Source organism: Pyrgilauda ruficollis, unplaced genomic scaffold, assembly GCF_017590135.1.
Source record: "Pyrgilauda ruficollis isolate IOZ18807 unplaced genomic scaffold, ASM1759013v1 scaffold9, whole genome shotgun sequence".
NCBI classification, from domain to species: Eukaryota; Metazoa; Chordata; class Aves; order Passeriformes; family Passeridae; genus Pyrgilauda; species Pyrgilauda ruficollis.
In genome coordinates, this window is record NW_024531043.1 from 6,898,480 (window position 1) to 6,915,838 (window position 17,359).

The following is a 17,359-nucleotide window of genomic DNA, read 5'->3' on the forward strand; positions in this document are numbered from 1 at the left end:
CTGGTGCTCTGTAAACTTGTTGCTAGATCAGAACTATGAGCTGATTAAAATGCTTTACTTGCAAACAACAATAACAACAGTAATGCTTTTAATGGCAACCACTATTAATCTCCCAGGCTTTATTGGTATTTATCCCCATATGGTGACTTTTGAGCATGTGCCTGTAGAGTACAAACTCTTTATAATGCTTATGAAGCTTGAATGGATCCTGCCAGTCTAATGAGGCTTGGCTTTTATTAAACCTGCTCATTTACAAGCAAACATTGTAATCACCAGGGAGTTCCTGGCACCCTCCCACATAAGGCAGTGGTTTGTAGTGATTGCTGCTCAGGATGGGATCTCAGAGAGAGGAAACATTGCTCTTATCCAGCATTTGGGAACACTGATTTGACTTTGCTGTTGGTTTGGAGGGGACTTGCCAAGGCAGAGGAGGGGAAGTGATGGGAATGAAAGAGACCCAAACAGGATGTCTGGCTGGGAGCAGACACAAATACAGTGCAGGAGCAGCGTGGAGAGGTGATCACATCACTTTGAAACCCAGTCACTTTCAGCCATGTCCTTTTGGGAAGGATCTTGAGTTGAGTACCTCCTAGCTGGAATTAGCTGACAGAGGTGGTGTATTAGAGCTGGGGAGAAAAAGTGCAGCATTCAAAGAAAAACGATCTGTTTGGGCAGGACAGAAGGGTCAGACTTGTTCTTGGCTTTCTGAGGCTTGGATGATGACTTTTATATAACCAGAGGTTTGAGCACTGTCCTGAACATGTTTCCAGGTGACAGGGAAATTCCGTGGGGGAGTGAATCCTTTTACTCGCGGATGCTGTGGAAATGTGGAACATGTGCTCTGCAGCCCCTTGGCTCCCAGGTAAGAGAGATGCTCTCAGCTGGGAATGAGGGAGCAAGAGTCCCTGTTGGAACAGGGGAAGAAATATGCTTGGCTGGGCTCACAAGCCAAGGGTCATTGATGGAATAAGAGGAAAGCAAAGCAAAACAGTCCTGAAGGTAGAGCTCTATGATAGCTGCTTTCCTGCTGCATGGCTGTAATCTGTAATTTACCACCCTTATCCCAGAAATACTGTTTTGGAATGTGCTTGTCACATTATGTTGAGCTCATACCCTTGTCTTCACCAGCTTGTTTACCCAGTGGATTTCAGTAACAAGGTAAATATCCATATGTTACCATATTGCCCACACTACTTCTTACACCGTACAGGCAATGTCCAGTCTGCTGGGTAAAAGGAAGGAAGCTAAAATCAGCCTTTAAGATTTAAATCTAATTTAAGGCTGCTGTAGTTTTCAATCTCACTGGCACGTTCATTATCATAAAACAGATTATCAATGAGATCTACATCACGGAACTTATTTTATTTATGGCTTTCTATTTTTGGGGAAATGGATTTATCGTTTCACATTTTGAAATCAGGATCTTAATGCAGTAGATCAGATGGACTATAAATAATTCTAGGTCCTGAGCTGTCCAGACTGCAAACATATTCAAAATCTTACTACAAGACTTATTTGAGCCTCTTTAGGGTGTTGAACAATTCCAGACCCTGACACTCTTATCTGCCTTTTTTCCCCTTTGTTATACAACAAATAAGTCCTAAAGGACTGTTACATGTGTTAAAGACATTGGAGTAGCTGCTTCTCAAACCTTCCAAAACATAAAAATCAGGTCAAGGTGGATGAGAAGAGCTGGGTATTAAATGCTGTGAGACACTTGTGTTAAGCGAGGGGCTGTGAGTACCATCGTCATGGCTGTTCACAGAACTGTAACAAGCAGAACATTTGTGTTTTGTGAAGACCTGTTCAGACTGTTCTGTATATTGAAGGTCCCTGAGCCATCACTACTAGAATGTCCTGTTTGCTACATAAAACAGAGAAAGCTTGTGTGTGTATTGATATTTAGGCATTGTACAGACACTGGCCAATTGCACTTAGAGAATTCTGTTCCACTGGAGGGAAATTAGATATCTAAAGTCAGCCATTTCCTCTTAGATTTTTTGCTTCCTATAGACTTGGCAGTCTCTTTTACCTCTATTTATTTGAACACTAAACATGAAAGAAGTTACCATGTGTTAAGTTAGAACTGGCAGCACATCATCTTCTCCATGGTAGCTCCCTATGTGCTGGGTCTTGTCCTCCAGTCACTGACTCCCACCACAGGCAGCTGTTTCATGTTGACTGGGATGATGTAGTCAGACACTTCTGTTGGTGGCAGGCCTCTCTTGCTCTCTTCGTGCTCTTGTCTATTAGTGCTTCAAGAATTGCTGATTTTTTTAATGCATCCTCTCCTTTTGCTCACTAATTTTTTTTTTTTTATTGCTGCTTAATTATTACACACATTGAAATAAATGGAGGTTCTTACCTAGATTCTGACACATTCTTAAATCATAACCTGGAAGAGGGAAGATTTTTAAGCCTTGTTCTCAGGTTACTGTTTATTTTAATGACGACTGTTGCACAATTAATCAGGTATGTGGTTGAGCCCAAGAAGAAGCAAGCTGTGAGTGTGAAGCCTCCTTTCCTGAGACCGGACTTGTCTGAGCGGCAGATCACAGTGAAGATCAGTGACAATGGCATCCAAGCCAACCTCAACCGCAGCAAGGTGAGGAAAGCTCCAAGCTCTGCTTCTGGAGGGCATGGATTGAGCATTATCAAGCCTGGGAATGAGTCTGTCACTGACAAATTTCTTTGAGATGATGCAGAAACTAGAGTTTGAGTCCTTGTCGTATACTTCATGCTCTGAAAGTAACACAGGTTCAGTAACAGCAGCTCTTGATCCAGTAACAGGCAGCCCTGGCATGGAATCCCTCTGGGCTTCTTTTGGAAGAGTTGCATGTTCTTTGCAGCAGTTATTTTCTGTTCCAAGAGCTGTCACCTCTTGGTGTTCAAATTAATTTTAATGAACCCTTGTACCACCAGACTAGATCAGCCGTTCTACTTCAGAGAACGCTCTGAGCTTCCAGGCTGCAGGAAGGCTTGTGGTCCAGAGCAAGGAATATTGACTCAGAAGCTGAGTTCTCTTCTCTCCTCTTTTCAGTTTCTCCTGGCATAAATAATAGAGAAGGATTTATTTAGTCCCATAAAAAGTGGTGGATTCAAACAAAGCCAACTTGCAAGATTTTTGTGGATAGTTACTCCTTTGGAAGTAACTTTGGATAGTTACTTGCTGTGAGCTACCTGGAAAGTTGCTGAAAAATGCTAGAAAGCACTATTGTCTTCTACCACATATTAATTAGCATGATGATTATAGTACTTAGCCTGCCAAGTAGACCAGGATAGTGCATTTAAAATTCTACTGGCTGGTTATGACAATGCTAATTTTATGTGTGACAGTCCTTGTCTGCAGTGGATGGTAAATCCTGTTTGTCATTATAGGTATAGGTAGGATATTGGTATATCCAGCACTCTGCCACATGCTGTTATTTAACCAAGTTTCATGTAGTGATTGATTTTTTTGGATTTTTTCAGTCTAAAATCAGCCTGGAAGGTCTGGAGGATAAGAGTATGGATGTGCAACCACCTCTCCCACCCAAAGGAGATCCAAGCAAGTACTCTGAGCTAAAAGGGCAGCTGGGCACCAATGAAGGTATAGTTGCATGATCAGTGTTTTATTTTTGTTTATAAGAAACTATTTTAGCCTCTTGGAAATGTTTCTTGTATTCTTTCAAAACATGGGATCTGAGTGAAGGATTTTTTTCTATTTATAAGATTTCCAGACTAGGGGAATTAACAGCAGGAAAGGGAGAGAAAAGCCAGCTTGAAGTGGTTTATGCAAGCCTAGGCTGAATTTTTCATGTCAATTTTACAGTGTTTATAAACTCTTTTAAACCCCTTCTTAATTCAATTTTTTAATTACAAATGTCTAAGGAATATAAGGAATCAGAAATACTAGCACGAAATTTTTAGGCATTGCAAACTGAATTATTTCATTTGTAAGAATGTGAACTTCATGCTTTGATACTATTAAAAAAAACTTCTTTTAATTTTTTTTCAGACAGAACTGGTAACTGAATCCAGCCCAAACATTTAGTATTTCAAATTAAGCAAAATTTCTACTCACCAAACTTGTCACCCCACTCAATAGATTGTGTTGTGTTTCTTCTTCTCTGTAGATGGCTGATCTGGCAGCAATGTGCTGTTACTGCCATAAGGGACCCCATTGATTTTGGTGGAATGCTACACAAAAGTACTGCAAGTTCTCTCCAGAGCAGATCCATTTGCAGAGGACGATGGATGGCAGGGAATTACAGCTGACAGCTTTCTGTCCACACACATTTTAATAGAAAGTACTTTTTTTTTTCCTTTTGCAGAAGGTGGCCTCTCACCCAAACTTATCAGCCCTCCCACTCCTGCCATGTACAAATACCGACCAGCTTTCAGCAACAATCCCAAAGTCCACTACCATGCCACGGCCGAGCAGGTGAGCCCACGAGTTTCTGCTCCCAGCTAGCAGCAGGCAGTGTGGAGCTGAGGAGGAATTCACTGCAAGGCTCTAGTGAATTCAGAGTGTAAAAGTAAATAACAAAGCTTGGCACTGTTGTGTGACAGTGTATTATTTTCACTGTGCTCCTTATGGAAACATGTCTGGTTTCACAGCTTCCCCCTGCTGACACGTCTGTCCCGCTGCCAGGCGTGCGCTGCCGCTGCTGCAGTGTCTCAGCCTGATCCTGGGGTGCTGAGAAGTGTCACCTGCCATTGGCTTCTCCTGGCAGAGGTGCCACCTCACATTCCCTTCAGAGGGAGCTGGGCATGCTGAGTGCTTCTCTGGATCAGACCCTTTAGCCAACACTCAGCGTACTCACTGATTTCTTCAGATGTCAGCTTGCAACATAGAAAGAACTTCTGAAGCATCCCAAGAGATATTTTAGTGAAAATTAACAGAAGACTCCTCATGTTTGACCCTCCTTAGCACCTATTCAGTGCATTTGGGTTATATGGAAAAAAACACCTTCCTAACTCTTGGCATCATTTTCACTTATCAAGAAAACTGAGGTCCAAACAATTACACAGATTTGCTCTGGAATTTTCACTTGTCTCTTTTGCTTAGAAGTTATGAAACTTATTTCTCATGGATTTATTGCAAATACTCCTTGGCCCCTGGGACCTGAGAACAGCATTTGGAAAATCACTGGTCTAACTTGTATATTTGCAATGTGTATCCAAGTCTTCACACACCAGTGGAGACACTCTAAAAAAACACATAGCACACACAGTGCAGTTTTCTCAGAATTAATTTTATCAGGCCCTTCAGTATCACTCCTGGAATAACAAGAATGGGGTTATAGGAAGGAGTATTACAAAAGAAGTAAGGAAAGGAAAATATGGTAAATAAAAGCAATTGACTGTAGCAACACTGTAATAAGACAGAATGTTCCTTATATGATGAGGAAAGCTTTTCCTGAATCCTTCTCATTTTAAAAAGAAAGATGGTGGTGGTGGAATTCCAGCTATGACCAAGTTTAAGTTTTAGTTTTACTGCAGTAATGGTAAATCTTATTCTCTGGATTTGTCCACTTAATGAAGAAACGAGTGGCTTATGAGAGGGAACACAAGAACAACAGTGTGTTCACTATATCAAAAAAGTTTAATATCCTACCATTTTCATTTTATTACATGAAAAATGGCTTGATATCCAGTTCGAAATAGTCTATTTACAGGCATCATCTAGCAATTTTGAGCTGTGGAAGCCACAGCATTCTGAGTCATAATGCCAGAAGTCAGAGAGCCAAGGAAGGTAGGCTTGTTGTGTTCATTCAGGGCACAGCCAGAGATGCAATATAGATACAGGGCAGGTTCTGATTAGGCCAGGGGACTGGGCAGTGCTGTGAAATGATAACAGGGAACAGCACCTTCACTCTAAGGGTTGCTGTTTCAATCCTAACCCAAAACAGTGCTTGTGGTGTGCAGGCTCTGGGGCCTTGTTCAGTTTTACAGTAGTCACAACTCTCTAGTAGTCAGCTGGGAGTATCATAAAATGGGGTTCACGTGGTGAGGGGATAGGAGGGCATGGATTTGTCTGCCAAGCCTAAGTAGGAGGTACAGAGGGAAAGAGACTGGGCTGTGTGAGGAATGCCATGGTGTCTGTTCTGTATCAGTTCTTCAGCCTGTCAGTGTAATTCTGCTTTTGAGCAGTGAAAGCTGCTAGGAAAGAGGCATTGGGACACAAGGATAAGTAGCACAAATATTCTTAAAAGCTACGTCATTGCTCTCATCCTCCTTTACAGGCTGTCACTTGGTCTCCTTTTTCCAGAGAAGGCCGAATTTAGCACCATGCTCTAGAAGAGAGTGAGCTGTTTTGCATGTTTCTCTATCTTCTAGCTGAAAGGAAAAAGCTTTTTAAAAACATCCACAATAAACCAGGAGTTTGTCATTCAGTTTATTTTTTTCAATAGTTTTCCTTTAAAAGAAACTAAAGAACAAGCTGTGCCAACTGCATTTCTGATTAAATATGTGACTGATAATAACTCTTTGTTTGCAGAGCCAGTGTAGCCAATTTATTGTGCATTATGGCAAAATCTTCCTTAAAAATAACAGCGAAAAATATTTGCTTAGCACAGAATGGCATTTTAAGTGAACAGAACTCTGAGCAATTTTCACTAAAACAAAATTAAATCCTATCTGTTTTCAGAGCACATAAATAATCTATGAGCTTTGTTTCCTTTTGTGATTTGGCCACTTTCTCCTACACAGGCAATAAAAAAGAGAAAATTGCTTCTTTTCATTGTCTAAATGATGGGAAGGAGCCTCTCTGCTTTAATTAAGGTTAAGTGCCTAATTTTAAAGACCTATGACCAGAAATTGAGAATTACTGAATATTCACAGTGCAGAGTAGAGTGGATAAGAGTGTGCTGGTCCCCAGTGTGTTGAAATGAAGCTCAGAGTATTTCTGTCTCAGCACACAAGACCAGACATCCCTCAACTCAAGAGCTATTTGTAGAAAACGTGAAGTGCAGTGCTTTTTCCAAGGGCAGTATTATCAGATAGCAATCTGATTTACCTTGACTGAGACTTGAGTCTCAGCTTGTGTCTCATTCAGCGTTTTCAGTGTCCATGTATTAGCTTACTTTTAATGTCAATATTCTTTAGCACTTGCTGTGAATAACTCCTCCTTGCTTCTAAGGTGTTAATCCATATGTTGAAGAGGAGTCAGGAGATTTTTTTGTAATGAACCTGGGCTGACAGTCAGAGGGAAGACCTTCAGCTCTGTCCTTCCCATGCACTCACCGAGAGAGAAAACCTGTACTTATGTGTCACTGGCTTCTGTTTCTCATATTCACCTCTGTTTTAGATCACCCTGCAGGAGGGACACAGTCAAGGGGCTCTGATAGAAGAGGATGGCAGGAGCCTTGATTACCAGTCCGAACCCAGCTTGGACATCCCCAGCTACCGGAAGAGCTCCCTCCACAAGACCTATCAGTCTTCCCCACTCCAGATAGATTCCTTTGCCATCAATTCACGATCCCTGAGCCTGAAATCTGCTGGCAGGAGAGGGACAGACAAAGTGCCCCTTCATCCAATAAAGTCCGAAGGGGCAGCTTCCACCCCTTACAAAAGCATCTTTTCTCCCAATTCCCTGTCAAACAGAAATGGGAGTCTTTCCTATGACAGTTTGCTGAACCCCATGTCTCCCTCGGGGAGGAAGTGCATTGCCCATTCTGCAGTCAGCTCTGTCGGGTACCACTCCCCATATTTGTCAGCCAAAATGTGCCACCTCCGGGGCAGCGAGCTGCAGCGCCAGCCCCCGCAGAGCTTCAGCCCCGTGCTGGGCAGCCCAGCCCCGCATCAGCGAGACCCCTCCCCAGTGCGCTATGATAACCTTTCCAAGACAATTATGGCATCCATCCAGGAAAGGAAGGAGATGGAAGAGAGGGAGAAGCTCCTCCACTCGCACCCTGACTCGGTGTTTGCAGACTCAGGGGTCTATGACACGCCCAGCTCCTACAGCCTGCAGCAAGTGAGCATGCTCTCGGAAGACCCGCGCAGCATGGCCATGAGATACGGATCCAGGGACAATCTGATGGCTGCCACCAGCTTTAGCACAAGGAACCCTATACTGCAGTCCTCAGTGTCTTCACTCTCAAGTGCAATGACAAGAGCCCCAAGGACTTCTACAACCTCTCTGCAAGCTGATTTAGCCAATAATAATGTGCAGTCCCATCAAGCACTACAGGGCAGGGTCAGCAATGGTTCCTACAAATCCCCAGGCCACCAGGTCCCATCGTCCCCCACAGGGATGCCTAGGTCACCCTCTTACGGAGGCCCGAAGGCTGTGTCATTTGTAAACACTGTGGAAATTACAGAGGTGCAGTCAGTGGGAGCACAGAGGTATGTACTGCTTGAGGGGCTAAGAGCAGTGGGAATCTGCTTGTGAACAAGGGCTGGAGCTGGAGCTGCGCTGGAGGCACACCCTGATGAGGTGTTTGCTGTGGGCCATGATGGTGGGAGGTTTGTGGGTGCTCTTCATTTTTGTCACACCCCCACAGCAACCTCACCATGACAAAATGTTCACACTTCTACTGTACCTTGAACTGCAGGTGGTCAGTTTTTCTGTAAATTCATAGTGATACATTGTCATAGCTGAACTGGGAAATTATTTCCAAGGTGTGAGGCAGATTACTCCTCCCCTTATGCAGAAAAGGGTGGAACTGTTCTACTTTGTAGCTTGAAGGGAGGCTGACCTTGACATTGCTTGGGTACTGAGGCAGAGCTGGGATCCTACTTGTGCAACATACCCTGCAGTGAGAGAGTGAGTGGCATAGAGAGCTCTGTATTTAGCAGTGTTGAGTGTCCGTAGTACAGAACTGCTGATAAAAGCACAGAGCTTCATGACATTACCTTAAGACCTTGCTGCTTCCTTCCTTTCTGTGAGAAAGGAAGGAGAGAAAGGATTTGCTGTGCCGAAAGCCTCAGTAACTGCCACCTGAGCAAGATGCTCAGCTGCAGCTTCTGCATGTGCTTCTGTTTTCCTTCTGGAAGCCATGGAGCTTGCAAAGCCTGAAAAGATCATGATCCCACTGAGGATGCAGTATTTCAGCTTAATTGGGACCTGGAGGGCTGCTCTTCAGAGATATCTGTTTCCTTTGTATCTGGTACTTATTGTGCTGTGCTGGCCTTTGGTTAAGGTCCCAGGTTTCTCTCTCCTGTTATCCAACAGTTTTGGAAAACTTACTGAAACGTGGGAGAACCATTATTGTGGACCTCCTGAAGTTAAGTGCAAACAAGTTGTTTCAGAGATGAGCAACAACGTTTTGTTTACCTGGATATTTAACTGGGAAATGTTTTTTTCTGAGCATTTATTTCTGATTTTAAAACAGTTTGTCTTGAGGTCAGTGGTGAGCAGTGGTAACAGTTAAACTCTTCTGCGTCCTACAAATGCCTATGCAATTAGTTTGGAACAACAAAGTATTTAAGCAAGTAATTAAATTAACAAATGTTACTCAGGCGTGGTCCACTAACCTAATGGCCAAATTAATTCTCTCATTTCAGTGGCTTTTCATTGAATGCACTGGCTTCAACCAGCTTGCTCCCAGGCTTGAATATTTTGCAGTGCTGGGAACTCAGGGTGACAGGGGTAATTGTTTATTCTGAATGAAGCCATTCTGCTGTCGCACTTTGTCACTAATATTGCATCTTTTGATATTTCTTTTGATGCAGGGATGACATGCAGTTGAAGACACCTCACAGTAAAATAAATGGACAGCCAAAAGGAATAGCCAGGTTGGGTTCAACATCAAGTTCCCAGGGGACGCCAGTCAGCCCTGCTAGACACTCTAATGTTAAGAAGGTGTCTGGAGTTGGTGGAACAACCTATGAAATTTCAGTGTAAAATAAAATGAATTAAAAACAAAGAGCCATCCACTCAGCCAGCCATGAAGCTAGGAGCACTGTGAAGACTCAAACAACAACAAAGAAGGAGCAGCAGCAGTCGGCCACTCTCCTTTTCTTGTTTTGGGTTTGTTCTGTTTTCATCTTTCTCTTTTGGCCAAAAACCAGCTGCAGCCTTATTCTTGAGGGAATAATAAAATTGTACAGTCTATCAGACTCTTCCTGAACCGACAGGCGGGAACTGGCTACAACCTAAGACCACCACAGAGCGGAATTCCTTCCTGCAAGAGAGCGCTAAAGCCATTGTGCGCGTGTCTGTCCAACCACTCTGTTGTGTACCAGTTGTGCTGTGAAACAGTTCAATCAGTCCAGGATCAGTCAGTTCTCCCATGCCCCTTCCCAGTTCTTCTGGCCAGCGATGTGTCCAGCAGGAGCCAGAGGACCAACTGCTGTTTTCCTGCTGACATGGAAAGCAGGGTTCCTGCACTGGGCAGGAACTTCTCCTCATCCCCCGGGCACTGCAGCTCAGGTTCCTCCTCCTGGGAAGGAACAAGGCAAGGCCACGTGGGCTGCAGACACCATGTCTTCTTAAAAAGCCTCCCTGGTCCCAGATGGGGGCAGGAGAAAGGATAGCAACAGCTTCTCCCTGTCTGCCATTGGCCTCCCTGTGTGTGAAGTTGTGTGTGTGTGTGCGCGTGTTTGTCTCCATGGAAAAGGACCGCAGCACCGGCGAGGATCTGCCACTCTGACCTCCTGCTCCCTCTGGGTTTGAAAGGCTTCTCTGACCCAGCAACAAAACCAAGCAGATAAGAAAGGAAATATTCAGATGGAAACATATTTTAAACAGCCATCAGCTGCTTTCTCTGCACCCTCCTTACCTGTTGGATTTAGGCAATAACAGAGTTTACTGCCTTGCCCTGGTGCCGTCAGTGTAATCCCACAGCAAGGTTATCATAAGCTGTCGAATTTACAGTGTGTGTAACTGAGCCAAGCGTGCATCTAAAGGATATAAATTTTCTGTCTGCCTAATTACTAGCACATTCCCTCTGGTCTTCAATACTGTTAGACAAAGGATTTTCAATTTGGGTTTTTCCCCCCTGGGGAACAACTTTTAAAAATAATATCAGTCAAATCTATTTAACATTTTGAAGTTTCTTTCTCCTGTCTCCAGAAAACTACATTTACTTTGTTGGATTTAAGGACAACTTTACCGTAAAAAAACGAGAAAGGGGTGCATTACTTTTGTCAAAGGAGGACTCTGGCCAAGCTAATTTTGGGACAAATGGATTTTTATTTCTCTATTCCTTATCTCCTTTTCCTTAACATTCAGTTATCACCTCAGAAGTCAAAAGTACTGAGATCTGGACCAATGCTAACTTGCCAGATCATGTGTGCAATTAAGAATATCCTGAGCGACTGTTGCCAAAGTCACTAAAAATTATTATTTACCACTGAGTCAGTCAGCATACAAGACCTCAGCTTCCCACCTGGTTCTCTTGGTGAATAGTTTTGATTAGAGACCTAAATCCATCATTTTTCAGGATATTCATTTGAAGGGATTAAATCCTTTTCAGTCCTTGACAATAACGGAAAGCTCTCCAGGTATTTGGTAGCAATTCAGAATGTGTTCATAATATCTTGTTTGTTTTCATGTATGTTGAGGTTAATTATTCCAGAAGGCAAATATTGACCTTAATTTTGCCTGGTTAAAATTTATATTTTGATTTGATGAATCTTGACATCTGCTGCAATACATGGTTATTATGTCCCTTGTAAATCACATTATTTTTTGGAGACAAAGGTTGAAGAGAACATAAGAAAGTTAATCATCTCTCTGTGTAATGCTCTATGTTGCCTGAAGGAAGAAACATGGAAAGCAATGCTTCTGCAATAGGCTGAAGTTCTGAGAGAGCGAAGTAGAAATCAGTGTGCATTTTATTGCCTTGGTGGTATTTTCAATGCCTGGTGTAGGGATATTGTAGAGCAGAGAAGCAATAGTCTTTCTGTGCGTGTAGAACATTGTCTTTAGTTGGAGGCACCATGGTACCAGAAGGATGCTGGTAAACTGGATCAGGTATAGATGGAGCAATATATATTAAAGAACTGGATGGGCTGGCTAATGAGAAGATTTAAAGGGCTAAAACATGCCACTGGCTAAGCAATGAAGTGGAAATTGAATATCATAACTTTACAAATATGTTACTTAAAAGTTGTAAAACCAAAGGTAAATCCAAGGGTTGTCACTGGTAACCAATGGTCTACATTTAGAATGGGGCAGAAAAGATGGAGAGGAAGGGGCAGTGAATAGTCTTCCAAGCAGAGTTTTGGACAAACTGTTTAGGACAGTCAAACTGTATTTGGACAAGTCATTAAAAAATTTCTGTGAGAGGTGAATCTGTAGGGACAAGAGGTAGACCAGATGGCCTTACAGATTTCTTCCATCTTTAACTGTTATTAACTGTTATTAATCTGCAGTCTACCCTGATGTTAACTCCTCAGGAAGATGCAGTACTTCTTTAAGGACTGGAATTCACTCTGGTGCATAGAGTATCACAAAATTACTTGTTTTTAAAGTATCATGTATGCCATATGTAAGCCCTGAAAAAGAGGGGGTAGGAAACACAGGGGATTGGGGAGTGAGACAAGGGCACATTTTATCATGTATCTTTGAATACGTACATGAAATTCATGCAAGCAAGGCTGAAAATTTGCACCAATGTAATATTTGAGATTTGCATCCCAGTGATGCTCCACTTTGATCGTTCTTTCTCTTGCATTTATAAATGAAAAAGCTACTGAGGAACTTGAAGGGCCAAAGAGCCTTTGAAGTTAACTACATTAGTTCATGAGAGAATTTCTCAGTAAGACTAAACACAGTATTGTGTGTATAAAGCACTAATATCCAGGGTTATTTTGACATAGTTCACAAGGGGTAAGGGAGAAAAAAAAGATGCACTGTGTCAGTACAGGTTCAGCAGTAAGGATTACATATTTTGTGAGTAGTTTTGCCCACAGTTGAGAGACATTCAACTTTTTCATAGGTTTACAATGGTACCAAAGTTTGTTTTTTTTTTCCTTTTGAGGTTTGCATTTAATTCAGTGCACATAGCCTGGAGTAAATGATTCACATTTTCTGAAAGAATAATCTAAGCAGAACTGTTAACAGGAGATTGCATGCAGCAAATCCAGCCTCATTTCCATCCAAGGCACTGAACCTGCAGCTATTTACTCATAAATGTAAGTGTCTGTTCCTTAGTTCCTGTTGTGGGACTGGGGACCTATTTATTAAATCTAATTTTTGAGCAGAATCCAGCCCATATTGAAGCATAGTTCTTTAAGCAGTTTACAGATCAGCAGTAAGGTTCTTCTGTCAAGACACCCTGTTTTTATGGACACTGCAGGCCAAATCTTCAGCTTGTAAAAATTGGTGTGGCTCCATGAAAACTCATCTAATTGATGCTAATTTATAGTAGGTGGGGATCAACCATGAAAATCCAGCATGAGCTAACACATCCTGTAAAGTAGCTTCTTTATTTTTGTCATGTTTATTTCATGTTTCAAAAGTCTTAAATATTTTTGACATGTTTTTATTTGTAGCTGTGGATTGTATTACTTATTTAAAGAAGAGCAATAGGTTTTTTAGTTTACGCATCAGTTTTCATTGCATATTGCATTTTATTATTCGTTTGTTCCCTGTTCATATGCTCCCATTTAGCCTCCAGGTTTTCATTGTAGTACTTTTCTGCCTTGAAAAGTTGGATCTCTATATCTTTAGTTGTATAATATATTGAGTATTATGGAATTAAATGTACCTTACTACATGGGTGGGAGAGAGAGAAAATATTTTTACTTGAAGCCTTAATATTTTCTTTTTTTACTACTTTGTTTGTTGACCTCATAGGAAAGTCTGAATAGCAAAGACTTTGAAACTCCGGGCCAAATACTGCACTGACAGACAACCAGCATTTGGCCCCCATGTCAAAACTGGATGCAGACATAACCTGAAGTGAACAAGGGAAAAAGCCTCAGGGTGGCATATTTTCCTGAAGATCATTAATACAGTCTCAAAACATGTCTGTAAGCAAGTACATTAAAGAAGTCTTCAAGTCTTGAATTTTTAAGGAAGGTGATAGCAGGAACTGCCCTAATATCTTACATCTGCTTTTTTTTTTTTTTTTTTAATTTTTTTTTTTTTTTTTAATTAAGCAAAACAAATGTATTTACTCAGTTTGGTTCAGCCAGCTCGGGGGGTTGCACAGAGCTCTGTGTTGGTAGCCATGTGCAGCACATGAGCTGTGGGGTGTTGCTGTTCTGATTCTAACCAAGCGTGATGTTGTGTCAGCTCGGCCCACGAGGATCCCTCCTGGGCCTTCCAGTGGACGTTCCTCAGATGATGCCTACTCTCCTACAAGCCTAATATGGAAATTGCAATGTGGTTTTCTTTGGACTATATCTGTGGTCCAGACTAGAGATATATAGAGAGATATATATATAGTCAATATTTTTTTGTGTGTGTGGGAAAGATGGGGTCAAGCTTTTCTGTCTCTGACAGTCTGGAAAGTTAATGTCAAACCATTTTTATGGTCTGTATTTCACCTGTTCTGCCACCTTGAATTGTTGGAATGTATCTGTGCAGGCTTTGTGGAGCTCTGTCTGTAACCTTTTTTGTGGCTCTCGTAATACATATATATTTTTTAAACCTTTGAGTCACTTCAGTATTTTCAAGTGTCTGTTTCTGCCTCAGCTGCGTTTGTGTGCTGAGATGGTTCACGGTGCGCTGCCATTTCTCACTTCCATTTGTGCAAAACCTGAACTGGAAGAGCAGAACTGGAAATGCCAGTTCCAGTGCAAAGGACAAAGCTGACAAAATATTGAAAGAAGTGACTGCAAGTTAAATCTCATTTTCAAGATGCCTGTGGTAGAGTAGGAGATATGGTGAGTCTTTAAAAGAGTGTCTCCCAGTTGTGACCAGTGAATCATGCTTGTTTACAGCAAGTGGTCCATGAAACAACACTAAATGAAGTTTTCTGTACTGTTTATTTAAGTTGTGGGGTTAATAGGGATCCTGTGGTCCAGCACAGTTTTGAATCACTGCCACACAGTAACTGGAAAAATTTTTATATCGGTATTTGTTGAATACATTCTGTCCAGGTCATGTGGGTTTATAAATCCCAAACACGTGCAATTCTTAATCTGTCTTCATCTGTCTATCTGTTTCTAGTCTTTGGAAATATGTCCATTTGATCTGTCAGACTGTCTTACAACACACACAGCTGCCAAGCCCTGCAGCTGCTGCAGGATTTTCGATGCCATAATTTGCATATATAGGCTAATTGCATTAAGCAAGGATCCATTCGAGCATGTTCATTATAAATGCCAGTCATATTTGTGTGCTGTTGTGTCTTCACGTGGCAGAGATTACCTTTTATATAAAATGGCCCAAACTGTAATCACCAGGCTCCATGGGTGTTGCCAACATCAACCAGGATTATATAAGGCCATGATTTGTTTCAATACATTTAATTTAAAGATATCTTGGCTTACAGCAGTCTCAGCTTTCCTCTCTCTAAGTAATGGGTAAATTATACAATTTTGTATTTCATTTTTTCATTGTTATTTTTCATTCTGCAGGACAAGTTTAGGTTCACATTTTGGAACATAATAAGGAGAGACAAAGGAAACTATTTATACAGGTGAATATGTCTTTTAAAAAGAGAATTGGTTTTACAATAAATAGATTAGAATTACTGTCAAAATTGGTTTTGTTCATCTTGTCACAATAACTTGAAATTTAACATAAGGCTTATTTCACAGCTGATATCTCTAACCCTGAAACATTTTTTAAATGTTTAAAAACATTTCAAATTATATGATGAAATATGATCTACTTTTACAGATTAAAACAGTCCTGGAGAAGTGATGGTACATTTTACAGTGCCTTATATATATGTGTATATATTCATATGTATATATATAATGCCTATATGTATATAATGTATATGTAACTGTGTACATAGAGTCAGGTAAAACTAGTTACAGGTGTCACTCTCTGATATATTTTAAATAGAACTGATCTGTCTTGATAGAAAAAAATGGTTGTAGCAGCACCAAAATACAAAACCAAAATTACTTTTAAAAAATGTAAGTAAATAAAGTAGACTGGAAACAGTGTGTCTGCCAGTGGTTATGTTCCAGGCTGTGGAAGACTGGTAGACAGACTCACCATTTTAAGGGATATTCAGAGAGGAGGGAAACAGTGCTGGAAGCTTGGAGAAAGTAGAGAATATGTAAGAGCAAATTGCCTTAGCAGTTGTGTTGCCATCCTGTTCACGTTTTCCACATCCATCCCCTGTGTGGATTTTTCAGACAGTAATTTATAAAGCACTGGCATAGCCTGTCCATTTGATATTGGATGTAGAATACCCCTGGCCTGGGATGGACAGTGAGCACTCTGGGCAATGCTGAGGTTTAATAACATTTCTAGACTGTGTTAAGATACTCTGTCAATGTGCTCCTCATTAATGGAAGTAATTTCTGCCTTTGTGGGCATGGGCCAGTTTGATCAGACTACATGGCAGAAGTGCACAACATGGGTTAGGCAGGAGATTCTGCCCAACCAGGAGCTTTTCAAGGGGTTTAGTTGCATTGTAGTAAAAAAGGAGTACCACAGGTAAGTCTTTTATTTTAAAAAATATCCCCTTTCTGAAATAAAATTCTTTTATGAACATTAGTAATTCAAAACCTTTCTTTCAGCAGACTTGGTGAAGTATCTGCCATGTAAAAGCCATAAAGGTTGTGTACTGCCTTCTAAGGTTTGTTTCACACCTTTTAACTTCCAGCCTCCACATGGGGCTTGGACTATCCATCTATCTCTTCAATATGGGGTAAGAGCAGGACTTTCAAGGATTTATTTGAGCATTGTCTGTGTGTGTGTGAAACCCTCCCACTGAGTTCAGTGGTAACTGAAAGAAATAATGGGAAGGATATGTGTGGTTAGCCAGAGAAATGGCAATGCCTGGAACTCTCTAAGGGAAAAGTTGCCTTCCATACAAGTGAAGAATTGTCCTTAGTTAGCACTGTTGTTTTGGAACTAAAGCATGCTCGTGGTTTTGGCTTCAATAAATCTTACCATTGCCCACAGTCAGCCATGAGGACTTGAAGTAGGGCTTTCAGCACCAAAATCACAAGATTTGATACCCCAAATAACCCCCTAAGCCGAGAATTCCTGTTTTCAGAATAACAATAATATTGAGCTCATGAGTGCCATGCCTAGCTCACACTGAAATCTTACTTCCCCTGAAATCAGTGGTAGTTTTTCCTTTAATAATGCCTCATTATACTTTACATGCCATTAGGAGTGGCACCCACAGGAATTTGCTCTCTGCTGTAGTTCACTGACATTAGGACTTCAACTCGTTGACTTGGAGCAAATCAAATGCTTGCAATCTTTTTTTTTTTTTTTTTTCTCACAACAGAACAAAGGGAAAAGTGAAATTTCATAAATACATCCATTCTGGGGTCAGCTCTGTTT

General features: G+C 41.4%; 1 protein-coding gene across 3 annotated transcripts in view; it reads left to right on the forward strand.

The window, feature by feature from the left end:
* ZDHHC8 (zinc finger DHHC-type palmitoyltransferase 8) overlaps positions 1-15,999 on the forward strand; it is a 111,946-nt gene extending 95,947 nt beyond the window's left edge. For 2 of the 3 annotated variants that reach the window (XM_041488786.1, XM_041488784.1), the window contains 6 exons: positions 771-862; positions 2,473-2,605; positions 3,472-3,589; positions 4,314-4,423; positions 7,292-8,328; positions 9,658-15,999. In XM_041488786.1, coding sequence (XP_041344720.1) covers positions 771-862; positions 2,473-2,605; positions 3,472-3,589; positions 4,314-4,423; positions 7,292-8,328; positions 9,658-9,829 — 1,662 coding nt within the window. In that variant the 3' untranslated portion in view covers positions 9,830-15,999. The remainder of the gene's footprint in view (positions 1-770; positions 863-2,472; positions 2,606-3,471; positions 3,590-4,313; positions 4,424-7,291; positions 8,329-9,657) is intronic. The other variant, XM_041488785.1, reaches the window with a different exon arrangement.
* The last annotated feature ends 1,360 nt before the right edge of the window (positions 16,000-17,359 follow it).